This window comes from Danio rerio, chromosome 7, assembly GCF_049306965.1.
Source record: "Danio rerio strain Tuebingen ecotype United States chromosome 7, GRCz12tu, whole genome shotgun sequence".
In the NCBI taxonomy this organism is placed as follows: domain Eukaryota; kingdom Metazoa; phylum Chordata; class Actinopteri; order Cypriniformes; family Danionidae; genus Danio; species Danio rerio.
Genome location: NC_133182.1, coordinates 25865273 through 25885699, shown reverse-complemented (window position 1 = coordinate 25885699; position 20427 = coordinate 25865273). Strand labels below are relative to the sequence as shown.

The 20427-nt window shown below is 35.0% G+C and overlaps 1 protein-coding gene across 2 annotated transcripts in view; it reads right to left on the bottom strand.

Moving 5' to 3' along the window:
• Positions 1-2423: 2423 nt before the first annotated feature.
• Positions 2424-20427, bottom strand: part of mtm1 (myotubularin 1) — a 30424-nt gene continuing 12420 nt past the window's right edge. For both annotated transcript variants that reach the window (NM_001365554.1, NM_001037684.2), the window contains exons 5-15: positions 17958-18068; positions 17572-17673; positions 17285-17368; positions 16683-16832; positions 14596-14781; positions 12405-12590; positions 11761-11964; positions 10277-10369; positions 9211-9324; positions 5669-5845; positions 2424-4328 (exon numbers count right to left, since the gene is read on the bottom strand). In NM_001365554.1, the coding sequence (NP_001352483.1) occupies positions 4146-4328; positions 5669-5845; positions 9211-9324; positions 10277-10369; positions 11761-11964; positions 12405-12590; positions 14596-14781; positions 16683-16832; positions 17285-17368; positions 17572-17673; positions 17958-18068 (1590 nt within the window). In that variant the 3' untranslated portion in view covers positions 2424-4145. The remainder of the gene's footprint in view (positions 4329-5668; positions 5846-9210; positions 9325-10276; positions 10370-11760; positions 11965-12404; positions 12591-14595; positions 14782-16682; positions 16833-17284; positions 17369-17571; positions 17674-17957; positions 18069-20427) is intronic.

The following is a 20427-nucleotide window of genomic DNA, read 5'->3' as shown; positions in this document are numbered from 1 at the left end:
GCCGACAAATAGCGTTTCTCTTCTTTATTTATGTCAAGGAAGCGGCCATGACGAACCCCCCTCCCGCCATCACCCATATTCAGATCAGTGTGTAAGCTGTAACATATCGGTTCAAGCATGTGGAAAATTATAAAATACTTAATAAATAAATAAATGAAACAAAGTTTCACGGTTTCCATAAAAAATATTAAATGTTTTCGTACCAGTTTTAGCGCCGAAATAGCGCATATAGATTGGTGATTTTAATTAAATTAATTTAATCTTTATTTCTATATGCTTTTTAATATATAGATTGCGCCTAAGCAGCAACAAAGACGAAGAAAATAAATAAAAAACATTTTTTATATTGTGGAATATTCCAGCAAATCAGGCAGGAGAGTAGTGGCATTTGTGGTTTAATACAAATGTCACTGTTTAATTCAGTTCAGCTTCATTCAATTCAGTTTAACACAAATGTCACTATTTAGACTGGACTAATGGCAGCCAAAAATTAATCTTTGCATTAATATATAATTCTAATTTTTTACAGTATCTTAGGCCGACTCTTCACTTCATTAGCTATACTTGTACAAGATGGGCCAATATTGTGGCCATTAATAGACAGGACAGCAGCAAACAATACTTACTTAGGCTGTGGTGTTTTAATGATGCTCACTTGGAGCCAAAAATATCCCTCACACCACTGTACAACCACTATCATTTTAAACAGTTAATACAAGGCCGGTGCTCTTTTGATTTGTCCTACCTTGTCAGATTGTCCTGCCTTCCATTCAAAAAGTAGGTAGCACATTTTGGTGACACAATATGCCACCCATCAGATTTTGCAATCAGTGTAAATTTTAATGTGTATGACATGAAGCTGTAACATTGCCCTAACCTACCCTAACCCCAACCTCAGAACCATTAAAATGCAGTGTTGGTAGCATAATCTGATGGGTAGGATAAACTGTCAGGACACTGGATGTTTGCTTGCAAGACTCTTCAGACAAAGCAAAACCCTTTTTTCCAAATTTTGTTGAACCATTGTAAATTATTCCCTCAGTTTGCTGTTCTTACCTGACAAGAGTGACAAGGGTGTTTTTCTTCAGTTGCTGTAGCTCCTCTGCTAAAGGGAGTCGTCCAGACCAGTCTTACTCTGAAACCATAGTTAAGATACATTCATTTGTGTGGTACCATTTTGTCGAGCTAGCCTCCAATTCTTAGCATGCTTTGTTTTGGATTCTGAGAATAAACACAAACGTTACTTAATGTACTTAATATTGGAAGAAATCTGATAATGTCTGCGATGATAAATTTGAAAGGGTTTCCATTTTGTCTGCAAAGGTTGAACATGCATATTGCCATTTATTAATATCAAACAATCTTATTGTTTGTGCAATAGTATCTTAGTTGGTAACATTATAGCATGTTAATGTGCTACTGCTGGCTGGATGAATAAGCCCTTTTTAACTTATAGGAACCACACTTACTTGGTTTTATTAAGACAATGTGTTTTTATACAACAGAAACTATAAGTTGCAACAGATGTTACTTAGTTAGCGCAAGTTAAATAAGTTGATCAGAATACCCACCTGCACAGAAAAACCCAAGTCAACTTTATCAAATGAGTGTAGTTAACTCAAAATATCCTGAAAGTTAATTCTACTCATTTGAAAAAGATTTGAACTCTGTGTTGAAGGTAATGAGTTAATAAAATACCTCATTACTTCAACTTAAATGAAGTAAGTTCACAGTACTCGTATATATTAGATTTTTAACTCAAATGGTTTGTAGCAATCGGTTTCCTCAAATGGTTTGAGTCGTCTTAACGTATTGGGTTTTACAGTACTCAGTTGGTTTGAGTTCTCTTTATTTATTAGATTTTACTGTGCTCAAATGCTTCATTTACTCAAATGGATTAAGTTCAGAGTGCTAATTAGGATTAGTTTTTGAACTTAAATGGTTTGTTGCGATTGGTTACCTCAAACGGTTTGAGCTACCTTAACTTTTTGGTTACAGTGTGGTATATTTAAAGGGATAGTTTTCCCAAAATCAGAATTACCTCATTATTCATGGTTGATAATGTTGTTTTAAACATTTATGACTCACTTTATTCTGTTAAAAATGAAATACTATATTTTGAAGACTAAAATGCAAGGAGAACATTACTATGGAAGATTTTTTTTATAAATTCAGAGAAACTCAAGTAGATTTTGAACAAGGGTGAGTAAATGATTCCTAATCAGGTTTGGTAATTGGTGCAAATATTTTTACTACAGTCATGCTTAAGTTACCTTTTAAATGTTATCAGATTTACTTTAGAAAGGAATGGATGAACTCAAAAAGTAGTGTAAAGGTTGTAAGTACTTCATGTAAACACCTTTTAAACAGCCTGCTATGTCATGCAATGAGAATGCTTGGGTACAATAATGAGCATACAGTCGTTTCCTTGTGAACTCTTTAAATTAATTTAATCAGCATTATGTACAGAACAATAGCTGGCCAACAAATAAAGGATACATGTGGGAATACAAAACACAAATAAATCCCTTTAAACTATTATGTCTAACTTAAGATAATGTCAGCAAAAAAAAAAAAACTGAGTGCAGCTTTCCTTCACTCAATCTCATGCACAAGGCGATGGGATCGAGAACAAAAGAATTCCCTACAGAATGAGATCGTTTTCAGATCTTTAAAATGTTACAAAGCAAAACATAAATGCCCATTTAAAAAAAGAAAGAAATTATATTTAAGAGGATGTCCGACAAATGACCTACAATTACCAAAACCATCCAAAACATGTTTTTTTTTTTTATTCTAATTACTTTCCTTTTTATAAAACTGTCAATTTTTACACTGAATAAAATAATTATATTTTACAACAATAGAACTTTCAACAGTAAAATAGTTTTTTTTTGCTTGAGGTAATTACATAGTTCTGGTGCTTGTACAAAATAAAAAATAGATTTCTGTTATTTATCCCCCCTAAAAACAACCAACCGCAAATGGTTTGTTTGTTTATTGAACTTTGTCATCTTCACACACTATGGTTTAATAATCTTCATATCCTCATTGAGGTCAAAGTCTTTAGAAGTTCAGTTTTCTGAGGCAGCGCAAGAATTCAGTCACCGCTCTCTTCCTCAAGAAAAGACTGAATATGGGACAGTCCAAACACACCACTTCACATCCCAGCCTCTCCTCCTACCCAAAAGACTTTGCAGACAATGCTACGTCTCGTTGGGAGCAATACTGTCAGCTCCATCAGAAACAAAATATTTGCTTTCCGTGGCAACTGCACGTCGTTTTATGGAGTAAAACCCCAAGCCCAATGCATGTAGGGCTTAAAATTGTCAATCTCCAGAACTCGGCAGGAGAAAAAAAAACAACCAAAACCGCACAGTGAATGCAAATCATTCAGTACTACCACTACTGCTGCCATAAAGAGAAAAACAAATCTATAAAATATACACCTGAAAACCTCAGATTTGAGTAAAGGCACCAAAAAGGTATCTGTGTCGCTTGTTTTAAAACCCTGGTTCTGTTCCACAAGCTAACGTTAATCACGTCAGGACATTTTCCGACCATAACACACACTCCTCTTATCAGCGAATGAGATTTATGGTGGAAAAACGTAAGACATTTAGACAACGCATCAACTTCCTTTACCTCATGAGGTCAACCATTTGAGTTTGTCAAGCTGTTATACAAAGTCTACCGATTGCTCTGTCAAAGTTTGAAGACCCTGCTTGATGTGAGATTGACGGGACACCATGTAGACTAAAGTTTACAATGCTGTAAACAAAACCAGCACTCTCTGAACGCCATCTCAATAGTACTCAACATTCAAAAATGTTCTCCAGATGTAGAACCCTAATAACACACATAACGCAGCACAGAAATCACATACGTCCATCCACTTTCAATCACAGTCACATATCCAAGTGAATTCTGGGATACCCACATGACACACTTCCATGCTTAGTATGCGGCACTGTTACTTTAAGGCTTTTCTTTTCGCTTAACGTTTATTTTTTTTGCACGATGAAGGCTGTACTGTGGTTTATTGCATAATTGTTTTTGTTATCGTCGACATCACTACTAATCGTGTTACCATAACTAATCACTATTGCTATGTACAAGTGTCCAATGTCTTTAACAGTTTGCAATCAAAATGGTGTCTGCAAATGTGTGATGTGCTGATTGGGCGTGGCAGCATTGGGGGTGGAGCTGTTTGTCAAGTGGGTGGAGGAAGGGGCGGAGTCTGAGAGCTGCAGCTCCTCTAGTTTCTTCAGGTACTGATCCCTTAATGCCAGAAGCTCTTTGTAGCGCTGCTCCACTGGACTCTGTTGCTGATGTGAACAAATACAGAGATATGCAGATATGAGAAGTGGGAACGGTGAATAAAATAACCATTAGAGGGCAGCAAAAACACTTTTTGACTCTAAAAAAAGTACAAATCTGCATCAAAATATTTGATGCTAATAATAGGATTATTACAGTAGACTAAAATCATCAATCAATAAAAATAAAATTTTAATTAAGTAAAATGAGCTAACTTAAAGTAGTAAAACAACAACAACAACAAATTAAAATAACAACTAAATAAATTATTAATAAAATATTTAAAGCATGATGCAACTTAATTTCACACCAGTACATCATGACAAGTCCATTTTTCATTTCATTTCTATCTGAACAAAAATAATGATTATACTTTTATTTATTAATATTTTTTATTCATAGAAGCATTGTGTAAAATATTAAATCTTACAAAAATGTATACAGTATGACAAAAATCTTGTGCTGCATATTTAAATACAAAAAATATGGTCTTATGACTCAATTTAAGGATCACTTTTATATAAACATCAAAACAATTTAATTATTCGTAAATTTAAAATCTTTATTAATTTAAATCTATTCTTTAAACATCTATGATTTACAGATTTGTGAGCAGAGACATTTTAGTAATTTAAAATGTATTAAAACTGAGAATGATCACTTTTTTTATTTTTATTTTAACAAATGCAGGTCAAAAGTAGGCTACTCTTCTAAACTATTATAGCATACTAGCTCTGACAATTGTTAAAAACGTTTAATTAATTGGTGATTCACAAAATATCAGTGAAAAAACTATCTAGTTTAATACTTAAAATAATATTATGGTCTTTTCCTAATACATTTAATTGATTATTTGTCCATTATTTAGAATTTTTAAATGTACAGTTGAAGTCAGAATTATAAACAGCATTAATATTTGACTAACATGGTAAAATGCTTATTTATGTCAATGCTGGATTGGCTCTTGCGAAACCACTGACAGAATGCATGCATATGTGTGTGTGTGTGTGTGTGTCTAGTGATAAGGACAGTTTGAGTGGCAGTTCACTGTGGTGCCAGTCAGGACGTAATTAAACTGGAGAGAGAAGATTTTCTGCACCGTTGAATCGGATGTACACACACAGACACACACAGACACACACACACACACACACACACACACACACACACACACACACACACACACTCTTCCTCTCCCAATCCTACCCAGAGGCAAAAACACCCACTTAAGAAAAGATACACATGCACATTTTATTCTCCTTCAAATGTCCCTTTGTATGTATATAGACCCAAAATGTCAGCTTGAATTATGCATAGGGACTACACCTGACTGTGTCAGTGTATATACCTGGTGTTGTATGCGCGGGTTCCACCTGATGTAGTAAGTGACCCACAGCTCTAGGTGGCGCATGCTGGCTACAGGGTACAGCACCCGACTGGACTCCGGCGTGTAGAAGGGGTTTATATACAAAGACGTGTCACTATTAATGTAAGACCACAGAGACACAGTCTTTGTCCGAACATTCTGGTGAAAGAACACAAACAAAAAAGGAAAAATCTGAAATTTGCCATTTTAAGTATCGGTCATGAGTGTTGGGATAATGCATTACAAGTTTTTATTATTATTATTATTATTATTATTATTACAAAGCTAGAACAGTAACCGGATGGCATTAATACTTATTAAAATTCCACAAAAGACTAAAATAACAATCAATTTACATAAATTCACAATCTTTCCATCCTCAATAATAATAAAGTTTAAAAAATTTAAAATTATACAACTTTAGAACAGATATTTTAATGCCAGTTTCTTAGCAAAATGTTCTGTAAAGAAACATGGTGTGTGTCAATCAATTCGGTGGGTGGGGAAAACCTCATTCCTACGCTAACCATTATCAGGTCCAAACCTTTATGAGTTTGAACTTTTATTTAGTTAAACACAAAAGACGTTTTGAAAAATGTTGGATACCGATATCCAATATTGACATCTATAGCAGGAAAAAGCAAATACTATGAAAGTCAATGGCTACTTGTTTCCTAAATTATATATAAACAAATACTATGGAATTTAATGGCTACTGGGGTCCGTTCTTCGTACGTGGATTACTCAATTAGCTGGATTTGGTTATTGACGATTTGACACGATCCAGGATCGTTTCGTTCTTCAAAACTCATCCGAGAGTTGTTGTCATAGCAACAGTTCTGGTAGCTCAAACCTGCTCTGTAGCAGGTTCATTTCATTTAAACAGGATTAGATTGAATCTTTTCAAACAAAGGCAATACTGAAAGTATGTACCGAATGCTGATATCTTCTTACAGTAGTAACCTATAGGTTATATACACTTGGCAAAATAGTAAAATGGTTTAAAAAATTATATATACATTTTTAATTTAGAATAATTAGTAATATTTAATATGACATAATTAATATATTAATGTTTATCAACATATACGTTTTAAAATGCATATAAATAAAACTATGTTTCATTTATGTAAAAATTATGTAATCTGCACCCTGATATAAAAGTACAAAATGGGGTGGTTCTCCCCAAGGAGATCAAAGAGAACATTTATTAATATTGACTATTTAGATACAAGCGCATACCATTTTAAGGTACCGATCCATCTTTACAATTTGTGTATGATAATAGACATGAACATTATTCCACTTTTTTGGTTGGCTTGTTTTATAAAGGAATAAGAGTTTACGCAGTCATGCACATCGTGTTTTGACAGCTAATATGACGGTGATTTGATGCTTTGGAGAAGTTGCACACACCTTTACCAATATCAAAATGCTTTTTTGATAAAAATTAATTTAAATTCGCAGATTAAGAAAACTTAAGCAGGCCTAGGCTACTATAATAAAGAATTGTGTAGAAGTGTAAAGCCTGCAGCTCAAAACAAACATGGAAATTATTGCATATCATATTTAACAAACCGTTTACTGCGAATTTTGTCATTTTGTTCACATGGATAATTGAAAATTAATCAGATGATGTCATTATGCTGCTGTGCCGTCAGCCAACCATTTCATTGCTAATCATGATTTCGAGAATTGATGGATCTGTCCTTCACAACACAAGCAGAGATCTCAGAGTAGTTCATCCAAACATTTTAAACTGATTCGCGAACTTAAATTTAAAGAACCAAATAAGGCATAGATCAGTTATCAAGATTTAAAGATCCAGGATCTGCCAAATCATCTTAGATCATTTAAGCGAAGTACAATGAACGGACCCCAGGTTTCCAAACGTATGTAAACAAATACTATGAAAGCCAATGGGTACTGGTTTTCAAATGTATATATCTTCTTTTGTTTAGAACAAGTTAAGGGTAAGTAAATGGTGACAATTTGTCATTTTTGGGTGAACTATCCCTTTAAAAATACACATTACCCTTTGAACTAGCCTTAAGTACATACTGTATGATTTAATACACCGGCAATACAGAATCAGCTGTAAAATGCATTGTTAACACAGCTGGTAAGGTGTTGAATCCTGCGGTTAGCGTCAGATGTGAAGTGGGACTGTGCTCTCTAACACTGTTGTTGCGGTGGACGACTCTAGAGGGCCACCAGAATGAATGTTTCATCTCCCTGATGTGCTCTACTCCGACTGAAAGTCAGCGAAGCATCCCTTTTACTCATGCTCTACTTCACACAATGAGCACAGACAGAAATAAAAGGCAATGTGTGCGTGTGAGAGAAGACAAGCAAAGGCCAATATATCCCACTGATGACAACTGGCCTCCATTAAGGTAGAGGAGAAAATTGGATTTCAGAGATTCAGAGGCAAAGGTGTGATAAAAGGTAAAGAAAGAGAGAAACGCACAGCGGGGCACATATAATACAATAATAGATCTAGCATGTACTTCCACAATGCACCTATTATCAATATAAAGTGAGGCTTAAAAGGAGACCAAATTGCTAAAGATTGATTAAAACTAGGAAATAAACTAACTCATAATTAATGCAAATTGTATGAACTACATAAATGTGTAGCCCTCATTGCATCTGCAAGGCCAGATAAATACACTCAATGGCCGCTTTATTAGGTACACCTGTCTAGGTGCTCATTAACATACATTTTTAATCAGCCAATCACATGGCAGCAACTCAAAGCACTTGGGCATGTAGACATGGTCAAGACGATCTGCTGCAGTTCAAACCGAGCATCAGAATGAGGAAGAAAGGTGATTTAAAAGACTTTGAACATGGCTTGGTTGTTGGTGCCATATGTGCTGGTCTGAGCATTTTAGAAACTGCTGATCTATTGGGATTTTCACACACAACCACCTCTAGGGTTTACAGAAAACGGTTCGAAAAAAGAGAAAACATCCAGTAAGCGGCAGTTCTGTGGGCGCAAATGCCTTGTTGATGCCAGGTCAGAGGAGAATGGTCAGACTGGTTACAGGTGATAGAAAGGCAACAGTAACTCGCATAACCACTCGTTACAACCGAGGTATGCAGAAGAGCATCACTAATTGAACAACACATCAAATCTTGAGGCAGAAGACTACACTGGGTGCCACTCCTGTCAGCTAAGAACAGAAAACTGAGCCTAAAATTCACACAGGCTCACCAAAATTGGGCAATAGAATATTGTTGGTTGTTAGAAGGTTGAAGGCACAAGGCCGTTTGGTCATAGTATTTCAGAAACTGCTGACCTACTGAGATTTGTTTGTCACCCACAACCATCTTTAATGTTTAGAAGATGGCCAAAAAGAAGAGAAAATATCCAGTAACTGACAGTTTTGTTGGCTAAAGTAGAACTAAAATGAGCTAAAGTGAACTTTCTATAACACATTAAATGATTAAATGTTCATTAATACCAGCATTTATCTATCATTATTGTTGTTTACGGACACAATATGTTTTTATCTTACATTGCTGTCACGAACACTCTCACAGTTGTAGAGGAAAGTGCCGAAGCGGCAGCTGTACAGATGATCCAGAATGACCACCAGGAGACGTTCGTTAAACTCAAACGCTGTTGGGAACTGCAGATGTAAGAGAGAGATAAAGCTTAAATGAATTTACTCTTTTAATGCATAAAACTCTAATTAGCTCAATAAAATGACTAAAATGTTTTTCCAAAAATGTATGATTATGTTTTTGTTCTACACAAAATAGGTTTTTAAAATTAAACAGTTGCTGCTTTCTGTGTTCTATGTAATCAACGTGATGTTCAAGCTCCTAAACAAGCAAAATACAGACGTGGACAAAATTGTTGGTACCTCTCAATTTTGTCCAGGCCAGTTTCATTAGTTTGCCACAATTTAAAAGCAATATCTGATTTTCAGTCTTTTATTTTCAGCTATTTTTTGACTAATCAGAACTTTTTTCAGATTCAACTTATTTCAGTGACTACAGTGGATTTTTCTTTCTTCAATGGAAGGGTACCAACAATTGCTGATGACTTATAATAGCTTTGTGTGAAAGTCATTTTCCACTCGTATCTCATTCAAGAATGCAAATTTCGATATACTGTGCCAGGTTCAGTGTTAATGATGCTGAATGCCATGGCTTCTTGGGATATCACTTTGCGTTTTTCAGCAAATATTCACTTGAGTGAAATCCAGCCATTTTAAAAGGATATGCTTTCTATTTAAGCTGTGCTTTATTCATCATAATGCTGCTGACAAGAGATAATAGACATATTTGTCTGAAAAATCATGTTAATGTAACAAGACATTTGTATCACCAATTGCACACTGGATTTTTTTATGTTAATTTATTTGAATGAGATTCATTTTAATCGGTATAAATTGCATTATTATGCAAAACTTTAATGTCATTCCTATGGTGATATGCATGTCCTTTCTGAGGAGTATAATTCCACATCCACATTAACTGGAAGGAAACAACAGCTCAGACATGTAAAAGCCCTTTTTTTATCCACAAGAAAAATAAACAAGCAAGTGACACAGTTTTGAAGATTTATATTCTTACCTGTTTAGTCATTTGCCACACGCAGTCAATAAATTGCAAAAAGATAGGTGACCTGTCCTGATCCGCATGGTTTTTGTCCCCATGGCCAATTCTCTACAAACACAAACACACACAATGTAACAAATACCATCTGATAACAATTGAACAAGTATTATGGCTGATAATGCAACAATTTATCTCATCAGCCATCAGAATGGAGAGACCGCTCTTTCTAGAAAAGCCATATTTTCTAGTGTTGTTGTTTTTGTTACAAATCAAAGCTTTGCCTGCATCTCTAAGCATTCTTTTAAACAATTTTCATTAAGGAATTTTGCTTGACCTTTGTTTCAGGTAAGCCTATTTATTTTGAGAAGAGCAGCAAAACAATCACTGATATTCTCACACAATGAATGTACTGACTCCTCATACACTGATCTGCTGGGTTAAACTGCTTTTTCACCATATGCAAAAGTTCAGACTAGTTCCAGACCTCCTCACTCTGATGATCTTGAACTGATTGTTTTGTGCAGATACAAAGCGATTGTTCTGTTCATAAATGGCTAAAGAGCTGAAGGAAAAAATGGGGCAGGTGGTGAAATAAATGCTCTAAACGAGCCAGATGTTAAAGCAGATGTGCAAACTCCAAAAATTTAACCCTCACCAAGCACTAAAAGTGAGGTTAAACCAGGAGTGGTGAGTATATTAGATGGTACCCACCCGTGGCTATTAATGAGCTATTTTGGCTTCAAAGGAAACTCATTCTGCCCCTTATTACAAGATAAAAAAGTCTCTGATGTCTCTAGAGAGTGTATGTGAAGTTTCAGCTCAAAGTACCACAATAATAATTTTTTAAAACTCTTTAAATCTGCCCATTTTAGGCTTTAACTCAAATTGTGTTTTGGTGACTGTTGCTTTATGCAAATGAGATTGTGCCCCAGCTAACTTTTGAAAAGAGGGCAGAGCTACAAATGCCTATGTGTCAGCATAGTGGCAAATGCAAAAACAAGACTAACATCCTATGCTAAATGAGGGAGAGATCGCCACTTAGTGGTGCTTTCCCCCTCTGATGACATGTACAACGGGAGAATGTCAATCAAATTGTTTTAGCAGACCCATTTTATTAAGTGTGATTATAAAAAATAAAATTAATAAATGTTTACCATTAGACGCTGGCTATATTCACAGGCTGTTACCCCACTACTGTTTTTAAACCCCTTTTAAAAGTGATTTTTGCGTAATAGGTTCCCTTTAAAGCCATATCAGCAGCATTGGCTAGATTCATGGCAACATCGGTAATAAATATTCAATTTACAATCATCCCCGTGGCCAATAATACATTCTAAAATGAATTGTAACGATGCCTGAGAATGAGAATGGTTTATCAAGAAAATCTAAAGCACAAACTGCATTGTGATTTTAATCATTTGCAATCTGATGTGCATCAACAATTTGATGTGCCAAATTGTTTTTGAGTATGAGATTATGTAAACTCGGTTGACACTCACTGAGGCAAACTTGTGTCCGAAGCTGATCCACTCCTTCTCCATCAGGACCTGGAAGCCCCTGAGAGTCCTATAGTAGGAGTCCAGCATCAGCATGGACAGAGATGTGAGCTGAGCAGTGCGATCCCAGCCATCACTGCAGTGAACCATCACAGAACTCCCAGAAGACACCTTATCAGCCACCTGAATGGCCCCCGACAGCACCAGCTGCAGCAGGAGATTAGGTAGCTACATTAGATCATGCTCATTTTTATTTATACATTTATATGGATGCATATGTATGTGTGTGTGTGAGCGAGCATGTCTAGACATGCAATCACACACACATACATAAGTGCTGACACATATAAATAAGACCACTTAAACATTCTTCTGATGTTAAAACATCTGTTTTGTGTAAATAAACGTGTCTAAAAACATGGTACCTTTTTTGTTATTACATGAATCATTACATGCACCATGAATCCCATTTTTATTTTACATGAAGAAGTAATGTCCCAAGTAATTTAGAGAATAAACAAAAAAATCCTGTTTTGCATTACCAAGAAACTGTAAATCCTTAAATGTTTACATTTTAAAGTGGTCTCTTTATTTTTTCTATAGCTGTATATTAATACTTCTTTGTATGAGAATGTATAAAAACAAACCTTGATATGCTCTAGCCAATGCGTGGACTCCAGGCTGGAGAGCCAATGAGATTCCTCCACATTGGGGTAAACAATGTCCTTTAGCTTCTTCAGTGACTCCCTCATGACATGAATATTATGAATGTCCAGAAAGACCAGTTCTGCGTTCTGATAAGCATCATCACCCTCATAACCTCCGCCCGTGGCCTGAAAGAGTTAAAAGTTGTATGCTTACACAAAGAAATTGTGCAAACATGCGTTCACACTTCATGTACCTAAACACACTGCGCAGGGAAAAAATATTAGATCAATCATGCCATTTCAAAATGCTCTGTCAGCGGTGTTCAGCGTGGCACAGCTTTACATGGGTCCACTTTGTGGTTGGTTTTTGCTTTATTAGTTTGGCAACACACAAGGACTGAAAGCATACTCATGCAGCACACCATTTGTTTATTTAATACAAACCAATGGTCCATGTCTGACTGGAAAACAGTAAGCAGCCCATACCTTCAGTGGATAAGGCCATATGTTAGATATGAAGAGGTAAAAAAGTTCTCTCAAGAACTTCAGGTTTTTTTTTTTTGTTTTTTTTTAGAGATTTTTAATCTCTTAACATCTGACAACATACCAAGGTTCTTATAGTTTTGCAATCTTTTTAATTTTCAGTACAATTTCAGTTAAGTTTTATTTCATGTTAATTTAATAATGTTTTGTTAGTTTTAAGTTTAGTTTTTTATTTTGTGAATGCATTTTTATTTAATTTTTTTTCATCTACACTACCTGACAAAAGTCTTGCCGTCGATCAGGTGTAAGAGCAACAAATAATAACTTGACTTCTAGTTGATCATTTCAAGTAGTGTTAGAAGATAGATTTTTCTGATGAATCATCTGTTGAACTGCCTCACAATCATCACACATACTGCAGAGGACCTATTGGAACCCTCATTGACCCAAAAATATTACAGATATCAGTCAAGTTTGGTGAAGAAAAAGTCATGGTTTGGGGTTACATTCAGTATGGGGGTTTGCAAGAGATCTGCAGAGTGGATGGCAACATCAACAGCCTGAGGTATCAAGAAATTTGTGCTGCCCATTACATTACAAACCACAGGAGAGGGCAAATTCTTCAGCAGGATAGCGCTCCTTCTCATACTTCAGCCTCCACATCAAATTTCCTGAAAGCAAAGAAGGTCAAGCTGCTCTAGGACTGGCCAGCCCAGTCACCAGAACAAACATTGAGCATGTCAGGGGTAAGATGAAGGAAGAGGCACTGAAGATGAATCCAAAGAATGTTGAGGAACTCTTGATGGAGTCCTGCAAGAACACTTTCTTTGCCATGCCAGATCCAATATTAATTATTTTTCCACTGCACCATCACTAATTATGTATCTATATTATTTCTGTTAAGTGACAAGATTTGTGTCTAAGCAAAGTCAGATGTTACTGTTCTAATTAAATCATCAAAAACCAAGACATAATCATATTTTATTTTGATAGTATTAGCGTAATCTAGAGGCCTTTGCTTTTCATATAAGCCACTTCAGATACCAAATGATCAACTAGAAGTCAAGTTATTATTTGTTGTTCCTTAAAACTTGGATAGGCGACAAGACTTTTGTCAGGTAGTGTATTTAGAGTCAGTTTCAGTTATTAAAGTTTAGCAAAGTTAGTAGAAGATGTCCAGTGTAGATAAGAGCATGGCTATGTTTGTACATTAACTCTAGTGGAAACCTCTTATTAATAAAATAATTGCTTAAACACTTAATCCAAAAACATATAAAGTAACAAAATTAAAAATGATTAAGAATTCCGACATTCTTCTTTATATTAAAAAAATCATACTGTATATGTAGTTAAACATGCATAGTTTACATTTTCAGGCAAATAAAGAAAAGACAGAACGCATATTATGCTTATATAGAAAATATGTTTTTATCTAATTATGCGCCAGACTGATGTGTTTGGCTGTGAAAGCACCATCTACAGGTACTTCTATTAACAGCCACAGGTCCGATTTTACACCACAGCTAATAATTATTTCATTTCAGTTAATTTTATTGACTGTTGTTAGTTTTGATTAGTTTTAGTTCTTCATTTATTGCACATTCTTTTAATTGACACAAATGTTTTTATACTAATAGTTTTAGTTTTAACTTACTAAAATAGTCTTGCAGTATATACCCAGCTCATTAGTAATCTAATAGAGTCTAACCTTGTTTGCCACAGCATTGACGTTGGGCCTGGCGTCATAGATGGTGAGTTTGGTAGTACCATTGGCCTCCCGGATTAGGTCCAAATAACGCTCATCATCTTTGTTGCGCTTGCCACTCATACCCACCAAAGGCTGACTACACCGTGTGATCACAGCATGGTTCTCCTTATGGAACCACGACATCACCTGAGAGTGAAAAGAAACACATCATCATTACAGAAGGTAAATGCATCATCAAACACTAAAAATATTGTAACATTTCTAGAAGAATAGCACAAAGAAAGACAAAAACATGTATTGTATCAATTGGTTATCTGCCATTATAAGCCGTTTTCATAATTTTTAGCATTTGTTGATATTGAACAAATAAAATCCATATTTATTTTTGCATGCTTATTTTTCAATCTATAACTTAGCTTTATTGTAATGCTCCCTTAAAAACACTAATAATTACAGTTTATCTTTAGCAGATTTCAAAATTAACATCTATTGTTCATACTGTTTCAATTTAGTGATCCATAAATTTACCTTTAGCATCAAAAGGGGACATATTATGCAAAAATCCCTTTTATAAGCTGTTCAAACACAGCTGTGTGGCAGTGTGTGAAAATAACCAGCTTCTGATTGTAAATATTTATTTGTTTTATTTTTTGCTAAATAAAAAATGATTAAAAACAGTCTTAAACACTTTGATTGACATTCTCCTTTTGTACATGTCATCGGATGGGAAAAGCCCTGCCTTCTAGTGCCTAGGGTCGAACGATATATTGACATAAACATTAAATTAGCGATTTAGCAAAAGCTGCAATTGCTTTGCACATCATGTGAGGGAAGTACGGTGATGTGATCAGCAGTAAATCTCTTCCAGATTCCTCTCAAGATGCACAGAAAAACCAAACATGCCCAGAAGAAACCCAGAAAATACCTGGGAAATACTAGTCTATGGTAAATCGTTATATCATAGGATAAGCATAAGATATAAGTGCTTTCGTTTGATCCAACAGGATTAATAAATACATGAACACAGCAACATATGGTTTATCAGAGTTCTTCTTGTAGTTTTCCTAATAATATCATAATGATGCAGTGTCTTTGTCACTGCTTAGAATGCTAATACATGAATATGTTAAATGATTCTGTGTAAGAAGACACATCATTTCACAGATGGACTTCATTTAAACACTCGACTGAAGCTATAAAGTTACTTTCGAATAAAAAAAGTCACTATATGTGGTATTTGCGCATGCTTTCAGGTCTAATATTAGCAACATTTACTTCAATGTTGCATGGTTCAAGAGAAGCTATGCAGACAGCTGTCAATATTGCAGAATGATTATTTGCGATGTGACTATCGCATGATAATATCGCATGGGATAGGTTGCGTAGTTTGGCAGAGAACTATGGCTTTGTTTAGAAAACGCTGGTCCAGCTGAACACAGGTGCTGGAGATTCACAGCTGATTGCAGTATCGGCTTTACAGAATAATGCCCATGACAATTACATGCAATTTATCATTCAGCCCTACACGTGACGATCTCCCACTTATTAGCATAGGACATTAGTCTTGTTTTTAATTGTGCCACTATGCTGACACATAGGCATTTGTTACACCACCCTTTTTTGAAAAGGGAGCACAATCTCATTTGAATTTAAAGCAACAGTTAGGCATCAAAGCACAATTAGGATCAAAGCCTAAAAGAGGCAAACTTAAAGATTTATAAAACATCACTTGTGGGGAGTTTTGAACTGAAACTTCACATACACGAGTAGTGACATCTGAGACTTATTTTACATCTTGTAATAAGGGGCATAATAGATCACATTTAAAAACATATTTTAGTTTTTAGTCGTACTTTTTTTATTTCATATAAACAACACAATATAAAATAGGACAAATATCCAACAACATGAACCGAAAACTATTATTACATAGAATCTGAAAAGCAAACAATTCTGAAACTGCCATTCTTCATGCTTTTCCAATCTATAGGTTTATATGTATGCAACAGACATATCAATCTGATCATTCTATAGTTATTACACCATTATTCTGTGCTGTAATGCTGGTCATGTGTGAAAAAGCTCACCGGAATGCGGCAGCGCGATCGAAATGTAGCCACTTTTCGTAGATCATCTTCTGTGGCCTTGTAGGGAACAACAAGAATTGTGGGATAGGTGTCACAGAGCTCGTAGTTCTTATTGATGAAAGTGACCCTCCACTCATTATTGGGTAGACCCTGAAAAACACAAAGAAAAACACTATTTTTAACAACTGTACCTTAATTGTACTGTTTTTTAAATGGTCGTGCTCAACTGAGCCTGGTTTCTCTCAAGATTTCTTTTTCCTTCACTTTTATCAATTTGTGAAGTTTGTTCCTCGCCACTGTCACTACTGGCTTGTTTGGTTGGGACTTGTGGAGCTACACATCGATGGATTTGCTCTTCAGTGTTTGGACTTTCAGCAGAGAAATTAGTACCACACTGACTAAACTGAACTTCAACTCTGAAAAACTGGGCTGACGTAGTTTCTATTTACAAGAACGTCTATGTTAAGCTGCTTTGACACAATCTACATTGTAAAAGTGCTATGAAAATAAACATGAATTGAATTATTTGTACACATATGCATTTTAAACGTGTATATATAGATGTTTCTAGACTGACACAAGTTCTGGCATCTGGTCCTCACCTGCCTCCTATACTCTTCCAAGGCCTCATACACGTTCCAGCCATTCTCCTCATACTTCTCCTGACTTAAAAAGGCAAAGAGTTGCTGCACAAATCATAGAAAGAGAAAGAGAATGAGTCAGTAAAATCGTTATATCATGCATCCTGCTACTAATGAAAGCTGATTGTGAAATGATAAACATTGACACCATCACACATTTTAACACATGAAATCTAATAATGGACAATCAAATAATGTTTCAATATGTGTGTGAGATATAGAAATTGTGAGCACATTTAAATACTGACCATTCCGTGAGAAAGTGGGAAAGCGTATTTGAAAATAATCTCAAAGATGTCCCTTCGACTGTGGCCTTCTTGCTTCAGAGCAAATCGCAGGTTCCTCATGTCCTAATACGCACACACACACACACACAAGCACGCAATGAATTTTATAATGTTAAATGTCAAGCTTTCAAGAAGCTGGTTCTGCTTTAAGCAAACCTTTTAACATCTTAATTGTGTTGCAATATTTGAAGAAGCAGCTGCATTAAAAGTTCTATAAAAACACACAAATATACTAAAATCTATCGAAGATATTCAGAAATGACTTCGTAGCAATATTACACTTAACATGCAAATATTTTATCTTAACTATTAGTTAAAATAAAAAAAGGGCTTTGTGAGGGCGATACCTTGCAGGTGATTTCAAGCCCGTAAGAGTTTTCTCCTCGACTGGAGGCTCCGCCCATCTTTTCTACACGGCTTATGACACCTAAGGGGATGTTCAGGGTAACTGGTGTCTCCTTAAGACAAACGACAGAGATAATAAATACTGTAATACCAGCAATCCTGCACATACTGTAAACACCTAAGAAATTACATTTTTCACTCCATGCTAATAATAAATTTTATAATACACACATCCAACACATAAAGAACAGTGCAAAAATCATTAGGCCATAACAAACTCCAGTGTTTTGTAAAATAAAATAAAATAAAATAAAATGTGTGAGCCCCAGTCATTGAAAACCATAGAAAAGGCTGCACTATATGCTTTGGCAATACCAAGTGCGTTTGAACATTAAAATACATAGTTATGTGCAGAAATTCCCATCTTGGTGAGTATTTATGTAAAGAAAAAAAAAAAGAAAGAAATTGTGAATGAGACTATGCATGTTTATGACAACTATTATTTAGTGTCACTTATGTCATTTTAAATGCAAGATGACATTATAATGACAACTTGATATAAACAAATACATCACAACTGGTCTTTATCTTTGTCATGAGGCATTTTAATTGTGTCATAAATATTTCCCTAATAACTTTTCTAGTGGAACAAACTGCATTTGTCATTAAAATGTCTCATTGAAAGTAGGGGTGTACCGGTTCAGAGTTGATCTGTGATTTGTACGGATCACAACCCATGGTTTGAAACACACGTGACCGGCGGACTAATACTTTTTTTTTTTTTACTTTACTAAATTTGTAACAATCACAAAGAGATCGCCTCTCGTATCATTTAAATCCCTTGTTTAAAAGCACTCAGGCTTTTCTGTAAAATATAATGACGATGGAAAATGTGGTAGGTTATTCGGGATGAGGTGGGTTTCTTAGGTTATTAAACATGTTTTCGGTACTACTTGTTCAGCCTGCATTAATGGATTTAGTGTAAGCTGCATGATTGATCATTAAAAGATCAGGATCTCAACACTCACGCAACATAAATTATAAATGATGGTGATTTGCATGTTTATTAATCCTTCCAATCACTGCATTCAAATCTAGTTTGAAAAAAAGCAAAAATACAGAAAAAGATTTAGTCTTAGTTTAAAAACAGTCAAATAAAACTATTATTTAGTGTACTGGGAGTACTGGGATAACAGTTTATAGTGTAGATATAACCAATAATGTTTTTGGTAAAGATTAAAATCATCATCATATAACTTCACGCTCAAAAAGGAAAGTTGTAGGCAGCATCAATTTCATTATTTAACTAATAGGTGATGACAACCAGCCATCAAAAATATGCCACTGAATAATTTTTTAAAAATGACACGTATAGCAATGACAGATAAAGTTTTATGAGTGAAAAACAGATTAATTTATTAAAAATGAGAGTTAAAACAAATAGAAGTCATACAAGTTATAATGTTAGATTTATACATATAGCGTAAACAGCAACAGTAATAGTAACAGTAAATATTTCACAGTACTGGATTTTTTTATCATTTTTTTTCAGTTATCATTTATTCATATTCATATTTTAAAAAATTACAGATTATAAGTTCTGTTAGTTAAAATAAAAAGTTTCTTGCAGTACTTTTTGTGATAAATGGAAAGCAAATTATATTTGTCTTCTCCCCTTTGGTTGATCAGAAAAATGGTCCGATCTGTGACTAAAACCCATAATGTAATCCAAACCATGAGACTTGTGATTCGTTACACCTCTAATTGTAACTGTCATTACTCTGTCAAATAATTTATAGGGGGGTAATTAATATTCAATGACGTTTTAAAGACATACTCGGCTTGTACCACTGTAGTTAAGGTAAAAAAAATGACGTTGTAATGAAATTCATGACATATTTATAATGACTTCATGTTTATGCCAGATATATGACAAGTTTAGTTGTCTTCAAGGCAAATTTTGTCATCTTTGCATTTAAAATGCCATGACTAAGTGAATGACAGTTATTATAAGCATGCATAATACCTCATTTACCATCAAGATTTTATGACAGTCTTATGAACACCCCTTCAAGTAAAGTTTTCAAGTAAAGTTTCACCATTTTGACTAAAGTGAAAGTAAACAATTGGGGTCATGGTCATCGTACTGGATCTATGCATTGTGTATGTTTTTATAAGGGATACTTGCTGTCTTTGACTTCTAAAACCTATAACCAAGATCAAAAACCCAAAACTGGGGGGAATTCCAAACTGAACCTCCAATGTAGTAAGTGCTAAGTGTGTATTCTTGCATTTACACTTTCAAGAATTTCACTTTTGTAACCCATAAAACCTCTTTTGTGAACCCTTTTTGTGCCCTCCTATTGGCGAGCTGACAGATCATGGCAACAAATCCGAGAAACGGTCAAAACTTCCACAAAACAACGCTGCAGGTGCCCACGAACATGTGCCAAACAAGGACAGAGCCAGAAA